At 42.8% G+C, this 16,218-nt stretch overlaps 1 protein-coding gene across 1 annotated transcript in view; it reads right to left on the minus strand.

Annotated features, from left to right (window-relative positions):
• Positions 1-246: 246 nt before the first annotated feature.
• Phf20 (PHD finger protein 20) overlaps positions 247-16,218 on the minus strand; it is a 128,615-nt gene continuing 112,643 nt past the window's right edge. The window contains 4 exon segments of the mRNA XM_047538421.1: positions 247-2,765; positions 6,116-6,299; positions 8,007-8,406; positions 13,727-13,922. Coding sequence (XP_047394377.1) covers positions 2,623-2,765; positions 6,116-6,299; positions 8,007-8,406; positions 13,727-13,922 — 923 coding nt within the window. The 3' untranslated portion in view covers positions 247-2,622.

Raw genomic sequence — 16,218 nt, forward strand, 5'->3', positions numbered from 1 at the left:
TGGACTTGCTTATCTCCTTCCTTGTCAAAATTTAGGCCTCTGGTAGGAGTTAAGAACTGACCCACATCATCCCAGCAATTTAGGAGGTTGAGGCAGGAAGTTGGCAAAATCAGGGCCAGGCTCAACAGCTTAGACCCTCAGCAAGGTAGAGACCCTGTCTCAGAAAGACTGGGGATGTAGCGCTCTTGGGTTCAGTCCCTAGTACTGCAAAGAAAAAGTTACAAGAGATTAAATAATACATATTAAAAATAAGAAAAAGAACTTTGTAATTAATATGTGACTGAAACAGCAACAAGAACCTGTTTTATTTTTTCCAAATACAAATACAGAAGTTTGCATGTTTTGCAAATATTGCTTCAAAGCAACATTTCTATATACAGCGCCTTCTGTTCTACTAGCGCGTAAACATAGATATGTGTCCACAGTGCAATGTTGGCTCATTGAGAATCCACCTTGTATACACTCATCAATTAAGCAAAATGATTAGTCAAACCAGAACTGTTTTTGTCAAGGCAGTTTTTTTTAAAGGTGGATAGTTTTTCTCAATAGACAAAACTTAGGTAGTGCACATATTTCTAAATGGTATCAGCAATGTTTGCAATTAACAGTTTCCAGTGCTCCAACTTGGGGTTAATTCACCTTGACCCAGGAATTGGGAATGGAGCCCCTCAACATGGCTTTATATTAGGGAAGCACACTGAGGTTATCAGAACTTGAGGGAGTCTTCCCTGCTTCCCTAAGAACAAAAGTCACAATGAGCAAAACAGGATTATTTTACAAAACCTAAATGATAAATCCAGTAATGGCCACTTGACAAAATTAGGATAATTCAGGTTCAGCTTCCATCTTTGACCAAGACATTAAATTGACTACCTTTAAAAAGTACAGCTTCCCCAGATGTAATACTCAAATGTAGTTTTAGAAAAATCAGTAATAACACAACAATTGTCATGCCTCACAGTTGTGGCTATAGAAAATCATCCTGTTTCTTCCCTTTTCAGATAAGCATCACACAAATCTTAAAGTGCAGCTGTCTGTTAAATTATCCAGAACACAGATGCCACACAAACCCTGAGCCATTTCTTCCCACACCAGAAACACTAATGCAGTGCGAAACAGCCTATTGTAGAGGAATTGTGTCAGCTTCATTACAGATGTTACAGCCACATGGATCAGCTATACAGGTCAATTTGTCCTATAATTCATTTTTTACCAAGTGATGGATAAATCACCTTATAGGGCATTCCCTGAAACATCTTAGTCCAGAGGCCTGAATTCATGACCACAATGACCTGTGTCTTAAAGCCCAACCATTCCAACGGTTGCTGGAGATACTGCCATTGCTATTGAGATATTGGCTTTCACGTTTACATAGTAAATAGTTGCAGCATATAACATTACAGATTTATAAACCCATAATTAACTTGTGAGTGTTAATGGACAGCTGTGCTTTGATTTCTGCCTTTAGTGATTAAAAAACTAGTGAAACAGGTCATTCCTCAAAGCATGGAACATTTTAACTTTGTCCAATAAAACAAAATACAGCAATTACATGTGGAACTGTAACCTGCAAAAGTAACAAATATTGTTTCAAAAGGTACAAATAAATTGTACCTGGACCTTAAGCAGCATAATCACTTGACCTCACAGAGTAATATAAACAGGAAAATTAAAGTGTTAAAGTATATTAACAATTCTGAAAATGCCAACTACTGAACATACCACTCAGGGAAGGAGAAAAGTGATACATATAGAATCTGAAGTTTGTTGACCACGATATAAAATAAGGTAATTCCCCAAACCGCATTCTTTGTAACAAATCTTTACAGTGAAGAGTTCAAAATTTGGGGAAACTTTTTTTTTGGACTTTAAATAGAACTGGGAAGCTGTCAATATTAAGAAATGGATAGAAAAGGCTGTCCTTTGGGTTCCAGACCCTGCCTACTTCAGTTTGGAATTCCTCCTAGATTCTTTTACAGCAAGATTCTAGTTCCTTCAGCTGTATGGCCTCTGTGAAAGCCAAAACCCAGCCAACTCGGGTGAAAAACATATAAAACTTGTCCCTGGTACCATGAAGTCATGCAAAAGATGTGGTGAGAAAGGTGAAGAGTCCTAAGGAGAAAGCAGGGCAGTTGAGGCCTCTGCTCCTTCCCAACATTCCCATGAAGCTGGAAAATGAAAATGATACCTGCTGCCTAAACATGCCAGGCAGAAATCAAAAGGTTTGGCATGTGCCCCAACCTGACAGAAAAGTCAATTAAATAAACTGTAAATTGAATTTACAACTGTTTCCAACAACTTTTTTGGCTCTCATTCCATTTATCATCAGTGGCACGATTTCAAGTGAAGTTTGTGCAAAAAGACTCTCTTCATTCAATGATGTGCACAGAAGGGAATCCCGAGTCTATTTGCTACCTTCTTGGTAGGCTTCCAGATCAGAGTGCCCTGCCATCCAGCAGCCAAAATGGCCTCTTTGTCCAATGTCATCACACTCCTGGCCAGATCCCTGAAGTCAGTCCGTGTCACGTGCATTCGGCATGCTAGGTTTATTTATTTAAATATGCGAAGCTCCTCCTGCAGGTGCCCCGGGATTGTTTCCCTATTAGTCTTGGGTGCCCAGTTTCATGTTGAGCAGCAGAGGGCGATCTGCTGCACCTTGCCCAGGTCTGTCAGCAGCTGCTTGATGCAATGCTTGAGCTGTGGAAGCCTGGCCAATGGCTCTGGGGGCTCCAATTCCCCAGTATAGTCCAGCCAGCTCTCCAGCACTGTTGGCAGAAGAGAGATAAAACCCAGTGAGGCCCCAACACTTGATTTTCAAGAACCTCAGTGAGAGTTTCAGCTCCTTATCCCATCTCACAGGAACAGGGAAGAGGGCCATTTCAGCTAATGTTGCTTCAACACCTGCCCCACAAAGCATTACTCTTGGGGCAGAGCTCAAGTGCTTTACAGCAGCATGGTCCAAAAGAACTCTGACAATGAAAGTGATCTATGTCTTTGCTATCCAAACCAGCAGCCACTATCATATGCAGCTATTGAGCACTTGAAATGAGGCTAGTACGACTGAAAAGTTCACTTTTAAATTTTATTCAATTTTAACTAAATGGCCACACACTGCTAGTGGCTATGATGTTGGTGCAGAAGTCTAGAAGGCTTTAAAGGACCCACTTTCTTAGTATCACTGCCCACTCTTTCTAAAGTTTTCTCATGTTGTAAACAGTCTGGTTTTTAGCCTCCTGTCAAGAAAGGTGGAACTCTGCCAGGCTTGGTGGCACACACCTGCGATCCCAGCTACTCAGGAAGCTGAGGCAGGGCGGGTCACAAGTTCAAAGTCAGCCTGTGCAACTTAGCAAGACTCTGAACAATTTAACAAGATCCTGCTCAAAAAATAAAAAGGGCTGTGGCTCAGTGCCCCAGTACCAAAAAATCTACAGGAATTGGAAAAGGTCTGTTTTTATCACCATCAATTCTGATTTGCTTCCTACTGCTTCTTGATTGATACATAATTATTGGCTGCATAAAATACTCTAATATTCTGCCTTTAATTATTTAATGTATGTTATCTAGGTACTAATACACTTTATAATTGGTTCAACATCTAGAAAGCTATTTTTCTTGTGAGTGCAGGGATTTCTGTATGTTTGCCTTGCCCTTAACAAAGATCTGGCTTTGGTGGAGAGACCATTGGGAATCCTACACCTTTGTCAAGAGCCACTTAGATCTTCCACTTAGACCCTGTGCTTACCCCAGCTTGCCTGTAGCCTTTCTAGTTCATGCACCAATCTGTACTGAGTACCTTCTGGATTCTGGAAGGCAGAAAGACCCTCCCAATGCTTGTTCCTCAAGCAGCCTGTCACCTGCCACACAATCACCACCCCTCCTCAGATGGGTCCCACCTTACTCTTTATCCTCCTAAATTCTCTGTTCCCACAAGATTACCTTAGGGATGCCTTCCCCAACTCTCCTCCCTGAATCTGGTCCCTGTGTTACAGGTGCTATCATGCACTCTTCTTTGGGCACTTACCATGGTTTGTAATTACATGTAATGAGATGATGTCATTGATATGTGTCTCTTCTAACAGACTACAAATGTAAAATGAACTGAGGATCTGACTCCCTAAAAAAGGATTCTGATGAATCTTAAATACAAGTGTTAACTAAATAAAAAGTCTGTTTACCTAGATAAAATTGATTCATGCATACCTGGTACCTCTCAGGGCCTGGAATACTGGAACACATAAGAACATGTGGGCTCCAATCAGCAGGACACAGGAGAGGTCTGCTGGGAGGCCAGAGGCAGCCCAGGCTTATCGTCTTTCCATAATGCCCACTTGGTGAGCCCAGGGCTCAAGGAAGATAAGATCTGCACAGGTTCTGACTTCTCCCCTGAGAACTGTTCCTTTGGCAACAATAGGACATTCATCCTGTCTCCATGGTGCTAAGCCTCCTCTTAGAACCCAGAGATACTTCTGCCAATCTCTCAAAATCTACAATTTCCAGTCTGGCATTCAATCTTAGCATGTTTTTCACAGCGGCATCAATTACAATTTTAAGGAACCTAAGAAACCTCTTAGAAGTAAAAGATATACAGAAATGCCCCTCTAGATGTGCCCTGGGGCTTGCCTCAGAGACAGGATGTGAGCTTGAGGATATGGAGGCCGGTCAGTAGGTCTGTCTCCCTACCTGCTCTCCCTTCCTTTCTCTTCTCCAACAGGTCAGCCCTTTTCACATTGACTTCGTGCTCTCATCAACCACCAAACTGCCCCCTCTCCAGCAGAAAACATCACCACTCCATTCAAGGTTTGGCACCAGTTCCAGGAGTTCCAGGAAAGCTTCCTGTCAATGTTTTCCTGCCCTGGTGTGGCCTCAGCCACATGGGAGTCCTGGTCATTCTTCACCTAACTTATGTAACATAGCATTCTTCTCTGAGTTATTTTGTATATGTTTTATATCCCCAATAAAGGCATCCTAGCCTGACTGTAACCAGAATCCTCAAACTGAACATTTATTTCTTAATTGGAAATAAATTAATTAAGAAAACAAATTAAGAAACAAATAATCAGGAAATAAACAAACAATAAAGAATTTTATCTTCAGGGGCTGGGGAGATGGCTCAGTCGGTAGAGTGCTTGCCTTGTAAGCACAAGGCCCTGGGTTCGATCCCCAGCACCCAAAAAAAAAAAAAAAAAAAGAATTTTATCTTCAAAACCAAAACTGGCTATTTCCTGAGGGTCAAGAGAGACTGAACTTGATCATGTACATAATTACAAGTTCAGTCCTTCCGGCCTGCCTATCACCAACATCAGAGAGAAATAGCCTGAGCTACAAAAATGACTCAGTTAAGTTCTTAAATCTTACTAGCTAGAGAGAAGAAGGCTTCATTTCAGAGTTTACCAAAGGTTAAAATAAAAGATGTTTCAGATTATATCTTTAAACATCCTAAAAACTCAAGTCAAAATTGTAATTTCCCACAGACCTGTGTGAGTAAAGATGTGCTTAGATTACACATTTCCCACAAGCAGGGTCCAGTTGCTCTTCTTCTGTATATGTGCCTTTTATTTGCTTAGTTTTGTTTTCGTGGTAATGGGGGTAGAACTCAGGCCTCCCGCATGTTAAGTACATGCTCTACCACTAAGTTACACCCCCAAGCCCTGCACCCTAGCCTTTACAAAAGGAATTGGTTACAAGAGGCAGGACCTCTGATATTACTGGACTTTACAAGTACCCAATACTACTAAAAAGTAAGGTTTGTCCATCTTGAGGTGCGATGAGGCTAAAAAGAAGAGGCAAGAATATAGATGTCTCTGGATAGTCAGATCTTGTTTGTGTATTTGAGGGTGCCTGTGTGCACCCAGAGAAAGGGTTTGTGTGTGTGGCACAGTAGTGGTGGTGTCAAAAAAGCAACTCAAGCTGGTGTGGTGGCATGTGCCTGTAGTCCCAGCTACTCTATAGAGGCTGAGGCAGGAGGATCACTTAAGTCCATGAGTTCAAGACCAGCCTAGGCACGATAGTGAGACCCCAATTCAAAAAGGAAATAAAACAAACAAAAACCCAAGAAAGCAGCTCATGGAAGGGAGAGTTCATGCCAATGGACAGGTAGCCAAGGGAGGAACCCTACCGTCCAACTCCTTCTCAATGGAATCCATTCTATGAGTGACTTCATCCTGAAGAGACTCCACGTGTGTCAGTAGGTTAAACTGCCACTGGTGCTGGGAGCTCAACAGCCCCTCTCCACCTCTGTCCAACAGCTTCCGAGCAGGGGCTTCCTCTGGTAGGACCTTTTTGGAGACATATTCCCTCACCTGAGGATGTGATGACATTTAAGTTACTAAGCAGAGAGAGCTAGAGTGCTTGCAACCCTCTGACAAACCAGCTGCCATCTGAATATTCCAAACCCTCTTCTCCCTTTCCTCCTTCTCATGTGGGTATTGAGCAGAAGCCTGCCCAATGCACCAATGCCACTTCCTTGAGCAGTACAGACCTCTAGCTCAGGTGGCCCTGAAGATGCTTCCCGTGGCTAGTCCAATGCCCCAGCCTAAAGTGGGCCACCCTGGGCTCGGAGAGCTTTCTAGAGAAGGGTAAATGTGGAGGAGAGTTAGCACATGGCTCAATACAAGTTTGGAGAGTCCTGGCTCTGACTCTTGCTGAATGTGTGGCCTGGTGAGTTACTTCCCCTCTGAGCCTCCAGTCCCTCACTAGGAAGACAGAGGTAGTAAAACCTACTTTGAAGGCTCATGAGGATCAAACAGGATAAGATACATAAACAGTGACAGCCTTAGTCAGCTCACCATCACTTGATGAAACCCTCGGTTGCCTTGCCAGGTATTTTTTTGATTTTGTATTAGAAAACATGCCTACTCCACAAGTTGCAAACCTCTTCTGGAGTTTGGAATCTCAACCTTTCATTCATTCAAAATCAAACAAATTCCTGGGCTGGGGTTGTGGCTCAGTGGTAGAGCACTTGCCTAGCATGAGTGTGAGGCACTGGGTTCAATTTTCAGCACCGCATATACATCAATCAATAAATAAAATAAAGGTCTATCAACAACTAAAAATATTTTTTTTAATTAAACAAATTCCAGTTAATATTGATATAGTGTTTACTATGTGCAAAGCAATGTTCTGAGAGTTTTTCATAAACAAATTCCACAATAACCAAGAGGCCCCATTCTACAAATGAGTAAATAGAATCTAATGAGGGAAGGGAAATAGCATCACAAAAGTGGCTGATACCAAACTTGGAACCAGGTCTCTCTCAAAAGACTGTCCTTCCCACCCTGGCCCCACACTATTAAGACACAGGAAAGGACCAAGTATGAATGAGATGTAATCCACACCCTAGAAGGCACAATCTAGGATGTTCCCTCTTGGCAGAATGCAGCAATGTATTTAATGTTGATGATGCCAACTGGCCAGACAGCATCTGTGAAAGTTAAGGAGGAACAGAGAAGTTCTAAAAATCACACAAAGTCTCACTGACAACCTAAGGACAGGCACAATGAACAGTTAAAGATGAAAACACTGGCAACTACAAGATGACACAAGAGGGTTCCAGAAGAGAATAACAAGACAGAAGATTCTTTGGAAAATGATTGAAAGCAGTAAATATTCTGATGAAAGAGTCCTCTTTATGATACAATGGCAAAGTTAAAAGTCAAAATGAGGATATCACAATTTTATCAAAAACATTATGCCTTATAACAATGAGCAATTATTATTGCTAGGTACAATTACAATATGTTTTAAAAAAAGATAAATTTTTCTTAGTTTCACATTTTCAAGTTCCAATCAACCCTACTCTCCTGCTACTTCCCACCTCTCCACCCCTCATCTCCACTCACTAATGCCATTTCCTGGAATCTATGACCTTCGGCTTAAATGGACTCTCCTGACTTTGCAGCCATTTTAGCAGACCAAATCACAATCTATGATAAGCAGATTTAAAGTTCTATAAAAACTTATGAGCACTCAAATATGGAATGAAGAACAAATACAAGCAAAGCACATACCTTTGGGGAGCTGGGTTTGGGGTCACTGTCCCCTCTGGTCCTGTCTTGGTCTAGAGGCCAGCCCAGGCGAGGGGAGAGGGAACCGTCGCCATTCTCACAGAGGGGGTTAACTGCATCATCGAGGGCAGAGCCCCGTGTCTCTACCACCAGCTTCTGCTCCACAGCAGGGTAATAGGCGCGGGGCTTCTGGTAGCAGTGTTCACTGGTGATATAGGACTCTTCCACCGATCGGGGCAGAGGCAGAGGTTTCTCCACCACCCCGTTCAAAGTTCTATAACTTGGGGCTTCCTCCTTGCTCCTGGCATCCATACCGTGGATATGTCTGGACTGGGCTCTTCCCTCCCCTGAGTGCTGTTTCCAAGGCTGGCACCACAGCTGCAGATCGGGATGCTCCCTGCTTCTGTTGGGAGGGTGAACATGGAAAGGGTTTGAAGGTAAATGACACCACCGCAGGACTTCTCAGTTCCCAAACACTCTCCCAAGAAGAACAGTTCCCACCTGAGCCATCTGGCCACACACCACCATTTTCCAAGCAAGAAGGAGCATAAATCCTTGGTCCTTTAGGTGACCACTTCCTGAGAACTCCCACTGTGGACACATGCCACCAGTGAGTAGGACTGGACCTAGCCCCTGAGCAGCAGAGCAGCTGGGACAGCTCCCTCAACCAGTCTCATTCCTGCTTCCCCCTTCATTCATTTTTTGCATTAGGAATTGAATCCAGGGTTGCTTTACCACTGAGTCACATCCCCAGTCCTTTTTATTTTTGAGACAAGGTCTCGCTAAGCTGCTGAAGCTAATCTCAAACGTGCAATCCTCCTAACCTCAGTCTCCCCGACTACTAGGATTACAGGTATGTGCCCTGCTTCCTAGTCCTGGCTCCTGCTTCCGCCTTCAGAAACTGGGCACATATCTATAATCCCAGCAACTTTACCAAGACTGTGTCTCAAAATAAAAAATAAAAAGGACAGAGTATGTGGCTCCAGTACAAAAAAACAAAACACAAAATAATTCAAAGCAGAAGACCAATGTCTCAGCTCAAAGAAGGTCAGAAGAGCTGGGCATGATGGTACACGCCTGTAATCTCAGCTACTCAGGAGGCTAAGGCAGGAGGATCACAAATCCAAGGCCAGCCTCAGCAATTTAATGAGACCTTGTCTCAAAAGAAAAATTTTTAAAAGGACTGGAAATGTAGTTTTGTGGTAGAGTGTACCTGGATTCAATTTTACTACCACAAAAACAAAAAATTAAGTGAACGATTTAAGTACTCTGTTGGTAGTCAAGTGCTCTTAAAAAACACAGCAATCCTGGCATGAAATGGCACCTGATTAACAAAATACTGTCGTGACTGGCAAAAGGGTATGCAACTATCATGCATGTATGGCCATTAATAATTTAGTTTCTTTTTGTTTTCTGGTACTAGGGATTGAACTCAGGGGTCCTCTACCAATGAGCTATACTCCTAATTCTTCATTTAAAGATAGACAGAGTTACCCAGGCTTGCCTTGAACTTGCAATCCTCTTGCCTCAGCCTCCCAAATGGCTGATATTACAAGTATGCATGACCACACCCAGCTAATAATGAAGTTTCTAAAATTTTTTTAAAAATTTTCTATTCTCACCATTCTGAAGAGAAAAGTTTGTTATTAAAGAGAAAAATTCCTTAAAGATTTTCTTTGTAGGGTCACAGACTACTGAAAATCTGCTCAAACAAAACTGTGCCTATGGGCTGGGGATATAGCTCAGTTGGTAGAGTGCTTGCTTTATAAGCACAAGGCCCTGGGTTCAAATCCCCAGCACCACAAAAAAAAAAAAAAAAAAAAAAAAAAAAAAACTGTGCCTACATGAATGTGTACACAAAACTGTTTGACTTTAAAGTCTCCCAGGATCATTCCCTCTTGAGCTTCAACCCAACTGAGGGTCATTAAATTAATTTATTGGATTGTAATCAATTTTTTAAAAAGAAAAAAAAATAGGAAATAATACAGTGTACTAAGCAACAGTAGGTATTTTGTGAAATTTTAGCTTTGGTTTTATATATGTGATAAAAGTTTATTTCTTTACTATGGAATATACATTTTCTAAAAGTTTAAAAATCAATACATAAAATTTACCTTTCAATTCTTCTGTACCACCCAAAACCTCCATTACAACTTGTGATCATCAAACAAAAGAAAGGAAGGAAGGACAGAAGGGAGGAGGGAGGACGAAGTTGCAGGAAACAGGGGGCTTCTCCATTTAGTACCGGTTAGGATGACAGTACCCTCCAGGGCATGTTTGGAAACAAGTGGGAGGACAGAGAGGTGCTACTCACATTTAGTTCATTTAGAAATGTATTTATAAACATGCAGAGCCTTTCAGGTTACCACAATCCTAAAAGGTATACTAGTCTTTAGTTCACAGAATCCATACAATCCCACACAAAGAATTGTCGCTCCACAGTACTGTCAACAGAGCCTTCCCAGCCCTCAGTGAGAAACACTGAAAGTAGATTGCAACTTAACTCACATATATGGAGACACCCTGGCTCTTACCTGAAGTCTTCCTGCAGAAGTGGTATTGGACATGAACAGGGAGATACCGACTCATGTTGCCGAACCTAAAAATCTAGGGCCTGCTAGATTTTCTCAGCTTCCCCACTCCAGCAATCCCATGACACTCCCATCCACTGGGGAAGGAGAGGAAACGACGAGTATCAAGGTAGCCTGGGTCACTAGGTCACCTCAAGGTAGGGTATCAGAACCTGTACCAGAAACCCACTCAAGATCACAGCACACCTCTGAAATCATAACTGTACAGGGAAGATGGAAATCATTGATAACTTCCAGGTCCACTGTCACCTGAAATTCATAACCATGGAGCACATGAGCCACAGTACAGACCTGCCCTTTATAAAACCACAGAAATCTTTTGCTACCTCCCTCCAATAATTTTTACCCTCCCAGTTAAGATCACAGCCTGTTATTCCTCCTTCCAAGGATGAATGACCCTTACATCAATGAAGAAGGTATGTACAGCCACCCATGCCACATTTTTTTTTTCTTTTTTAGGATGACAGATGGTCTGAAATTATTCCCAGTTTTATTTTTTGCCTTTTTTACCAGGTCACTTGGAAACATTATTTCCAAGAATGAAGACCTAGAGCCCCTGACAGCAGAGACTATCCATGTGCACACAGACATAACTGGGGCCATCTCTACCTTTCCCAGGATCTACTCTTCAATCAAGACCAAAAAAATCTCCCCATATCCTCTTCTGTGGGTAGAAGTTAGATATCTTTCTTGTACAAAGTCACTTCTATAAAAGTAAAGGCTCAAAACCAGGATTCAGAAGAGACAAAGCTCCAGACTATGGAACAGGAACAGAGCACTGGCATTTTGATAAGAAGAACAATTCCATCTGGTGGAATCAACCAAGAGCATCCCTGAGGTTTCCCAAGCCCACACACAGACCACCTTCCACCTACTTCAATTTCTGGCATCCCATTAAAAATACACTCATGTGGTTTATGTGGAGTAATATTTTTCTATTTTATATAAAGTGAGGGCATAGTTAGTCTCTGACATCCTATCCAGAGCAATCATTTGATTCAGTTCAACTCAACAGATACGGTCACAGTAACTTCTAACTGCCCCCAGCATCCATCCTCCCACACTCCTCTTGTAGCACATCCAACCCTATTCCTGAACTTGAGCAGGGCACATGGCCATCTGGCTAGCCTCTCCTGAAGTTGGATATCCACAAAACTGCTTGCCCTCCTCTTTTTCTCTCCTGGGGATAGGGACAGAGTCAAAGAGTATTTGAAACTGCCTCAACCAGGCAGATGAGGAAAATTCCAAGCAATCAGATGGAAGGGAACTCAGACCATGCAGATGAGGGTAACCCCAAGAGAATGCCAAGGTAACAGAATGATGGAAATCAAATCCCAAGTCCATGGACAGAATTCTGCCCTCCCTTAACCACTCGCTATGTGAGAAAGTCTCTACTGTGGGCTCTTTGTTATAACAGCTTAGTTTTTACCCAAACCACTTTAGATTCTTGCTGAATGTTCCCTGCTTAACCAGGCCTCTGAGTGCCAGAGCCCACAAGAGGAAGCAGACTTCCATCTTGCCCTCCCAGAGCTCTGACACTACACTTGCCTGGCACCAAGAGTCCTCCAGGTGACAAGAAGGAGATCTTGTCAAGGAGTGGTCTACCACATCTTAACTCTCAGGGCACTAGTTTGTCATTGTTTATGACTTCACTATAAGAAGTCCTATAGGACTAACTTCCTATAGGAAGACTCATGGGAGGAGCAATCTTTATAGAAGAGAAGCAGTTCCTGCCAGACTATAGCAAGACCAAAAGGAAGTCCACACAGCTATGCTGCAGCATTGAGCAGAAGCAGTTAGTAAGGTGGAGGACAAGTATTTGACAGGAGCTAGGACTTGGTTATAGTTTTGGCTCCACCCCTGGGAAGCATGCCTACTCAAGGGCCTAGCTGCTATATTTGGTAAAGAAGCGTGGGTTATAAAAGCCAACACACTCCAATAAAGTTATGCATCTTTACCAGAGGTTACATAAACTTGGGTCATCTGACATGTAGAATGTAACCACAGAAAGAAATTCACATTCAGTTTCACTCCTCAAACTTCTGGTCATTAAAAGTCTAGATCCAAAAGGCCAAATGTTTCCATATGAGTAAATCACCAAGAAACAAATATATTAAGCAACTAACCAAGCTAGAGAGCAGGCCTGCCAACAGTTGCTCTTCTGGCAGCTTTCAACTTTACTTTGTTTATTGATCAAAACTGTTTAGGACAGTCAAATATGGTGGTATGCACCTATAGTACCTGGGAGGCTGAGGCAGGAGGATTGCTTAAGCCTGGGAGTTCAAAACCAGTCTGGGCAATACAGCAAGACCCCGTATCAAAATGTTTTTTCTTAAATAAAAAGGTAATGTGGTAGACTTTATATTACATATACGTTACCACATTTAAAAACAAAAAACTCAGAATGTATAGCAAAACAAAACACACACACACAATATTTACTTATTTGTTTATTTTTGGGCTGGGTATTGAACCCTGGGGAACTTTACCACTGAGCTACATCTGCCCCCTTTCTCCCCTACACCAGGGGTGGGGGTGTACCGGAGACTGAACTCAGAGGCACTCAACCACTGAGCTACATCCTCAGCCCTTTTTTATATCGTATTTAGAGGCAGGGTCTCACTGAGTTGCTCAGCAGCTTGCTTTTGCTGAGGTTGGCTTTGAATTTGTGATCTCCCTGCCTCCTGAACTGCCAGGATTACACAAGTGCATCACCACACTGGGCATATCCCCAACCCTTTCTGTTTTTTATTTTGAGACAGGGTCTCACTAACATGCTAAGGACCTTGCTAAGTTGCTGTGGCTGGCCACAAACTTGTTATCCTTCTGTCTCACTCTCCCAAGTCACTGGGATTACAGGCATGCACCATCATACCTGGCAATATATACGATATCTGGATAGTGGTGTCAATAAATTATTAAAATAGGTGAACATAATTGTAAGTAAAATATTCCTTAAGATGGTTGATCCCTTTAAAAAGGAATGTTGATCATATAACAGAATGTTTAGTGAAGGGCTCAAACTTACCGCTCTTATGTCTGATTTTGTGAATATTCTACTTCTCAAATTTGTCCCACCTCCATCCAGTACCAACCCAGACTCCTCATGAAAGTTTCAGGTACAACACTTACTGCAAAATGCTCATTTTGAGCTGCAGGCCATGCAGAACCTCGATCACTCTCTGCACATCACCAAGAAGCTGGTGGGTGGCCACAATCTTCTTGGCATTCTGATGGGAGTAGTTCTCTTCTAGAAATGCCAGGCCGTGCATATGTCCGCTGCTCAGCCACTCCTTGTCATACCAGTACTTGAAGCCAGGCCTCTGACCTAAAGCAGTGACGATGAGAGGGTTAGACATGGCCTGGAGGAAATCCAGGTTACTTCCTTCATCATTACATGAACTACTGAAAGGATTGGCTGCTATGTTCATTCTGTCCACTTATTCATCCCAGGTACGTTCACTTTACATGTTTACTTTATACTGACTCCATAGTGGGCTCTCCTCTAGGTGTTGTTCCTGATCTCATGGAACTGGCCAGAGGTGGAACATGAACCTGAGTTGCCTCTCTAAATTTAAATCATGTCATTCCCTTCCCTACTTAAAACCTTCCACAGCTTTCTACTGCTCACTGAAGAAGACCCGAAGTCCTAATTCTGGCTTACTGAGGCCCTCAGTATCCAACGCCTTCCTTCCCTCTTCTCCCAATCCTTACAGTGACCTCCTCTCAGTTTCTAGAACATTAAAAAAAAAAAAAAACTCTTCCCAGGCTTGGCCTCTTTGTTCAAGCACCCCTCTGTCTGGAGCACTGTTCCCTCAGGGGGTTGCAAGGCTGGTCCCTCCCCACCTCCTCAGAGAGGCTACCTCCCAATGTTAAGAGAACTTTTCAGGGCCTCTAGTCACTCCCTCTCTTATTGTCCCGTCCCCGCCCCACAGTTTCATCTCTACCTAACACAGTTTTGTTTATGTAATTCTTTTTAACATCTGTTTTTATTCTCAACCCCCCTAAGAATCAAAACAGTGGGAACCATCAAGTTCATGGTTGTAGCTCTAGTTCTTGGCAAAAATTGCCTTGAATGAATTTATCAAAAGAAGAAAGAAGCTCCAAGTCCCATTCCAACTGTACCACCTATTGCCTAACAAACAGAGATCAGGCCCCCTTCCCCTCTCTGGACCTCTGTGTCCCATCTGTTATGTAACAGATGGGATGGTTTCAGTAGTCCTACTCGGTCCTACAGGGCTCCTTAGGAAGGACTAAAAACATAAGCACAGGTGACTCAGCAACATTTTCTACTCCAAAAGCCCAGGGAATAGCTTCTAACCAGACTGTGGGTTGTTCACTTGTCAGTAACTACAAAAACCTGAAATAACCCAAGTACTCCCTTAACAAGGTCCTTGGGCTCCTTCTGGCCTTAACTAACACATATAGTAGAGAGACAACTTGATTCTGTTAGAAACATTTTAAGAAATGAATCTGTTAGGTAAACTTTTGATCCAACCCACTTCAGAGTCAAATAGTCTAAAAAAGCAGAACATGTGACAGACATTCAGGGCTCAGTTCAAGGAAGAGTCTATCCACAGCCTTGCCAATTAAAAACTTACACAAGAAGTTCAGAAAGTTCACAGGACTTGATGAAAACAGTGTGTGCAATTTCTAAAGAGGGAAAAGTGGAGAGAAAGACAAGGTAAAAAGATGTTCAAAGGGTATCCTAGGGTGCCTTTGAGATTAAGGGGAGAACCTCATAGGCAGATGCTGTAGCAGGGCCCTGGGAGCAGGATTCGGAATAGCACTACCCGTTTTACAAGACAAGGGTCTCTGACCTTTGTCTCTGGTCCTCATCACCTTTCTGGCACTAATTGGTAGAATGCTCTTGGGCTAGTCATGTCCTTTTCGAACCGTTTGCTCATCTGTCTAACCATCGAACCATATTCTTTGGATGGGATATAAAGAGAATCAGAGGCAGATTCTTCTCCATCTATGGACTTATTTGGTACAAATTAAGACAGTGTCACAACAGAGGTCTTCAGGATCCGATTGTTGGAAAATGAACCATGGTGGTGGGTTCCTCCCTATATAACCAGAAAAATCAAGAGATTCGGCATTGTGAACAGTTCTAATTCCAATTATTTTATGAGGTTAGGAAAGTCATTTGTATCCTCTGGGCATCAATTTTTTCCTCATAAGCAAATGGAAGTAGAGACCCACCTGGCCATCTCAATAAACCAAACAGAATAAGAGAAATAGAGGTTCCCACGCATTGTCTAGCTGCAAGGGAACTGGGGGACAGGTAGTGAAGGAGAGACCACACAGGTGGTAAAGGGAGATAATGTCACCATCCCACTGACAGCAGGATGGGAGAGGTTTATAATCCTCTCTTCTGGGAAGGGGCACAGAAACCACAGATGACCCCTGTAACCACAAAACTAACTGATCCTGCTAAGCAATCAAGATACTGCTCTGGGTGTTGATAAGTCCTAAGCAACCATGACTTTGCCCTTACCCTCCAGGTCACCTCTCCCTTCCAGGTGGCAATGATGCAAGAGGAGGCAGATGCCACCACAGGGCAGAGGCAGGTTTCTAATCCGGCAGCAGCCCCAAAATACATGTCCCTCCTCAGTAGCCCT

Source organism: Sciurus carolinensis, chromosome 2 (assembly GCF_902686445.1).
Source record: "Sciurus carolinensis chromosome 2, mSciCar1.2, whole genome shotgun sequence".
Lineage (NCBI taxonomy): Eukaryota > Metazoa > Chordata > Mammalia > Rodentia > Sciuridae > Sciurus > Sciurus carolinensis.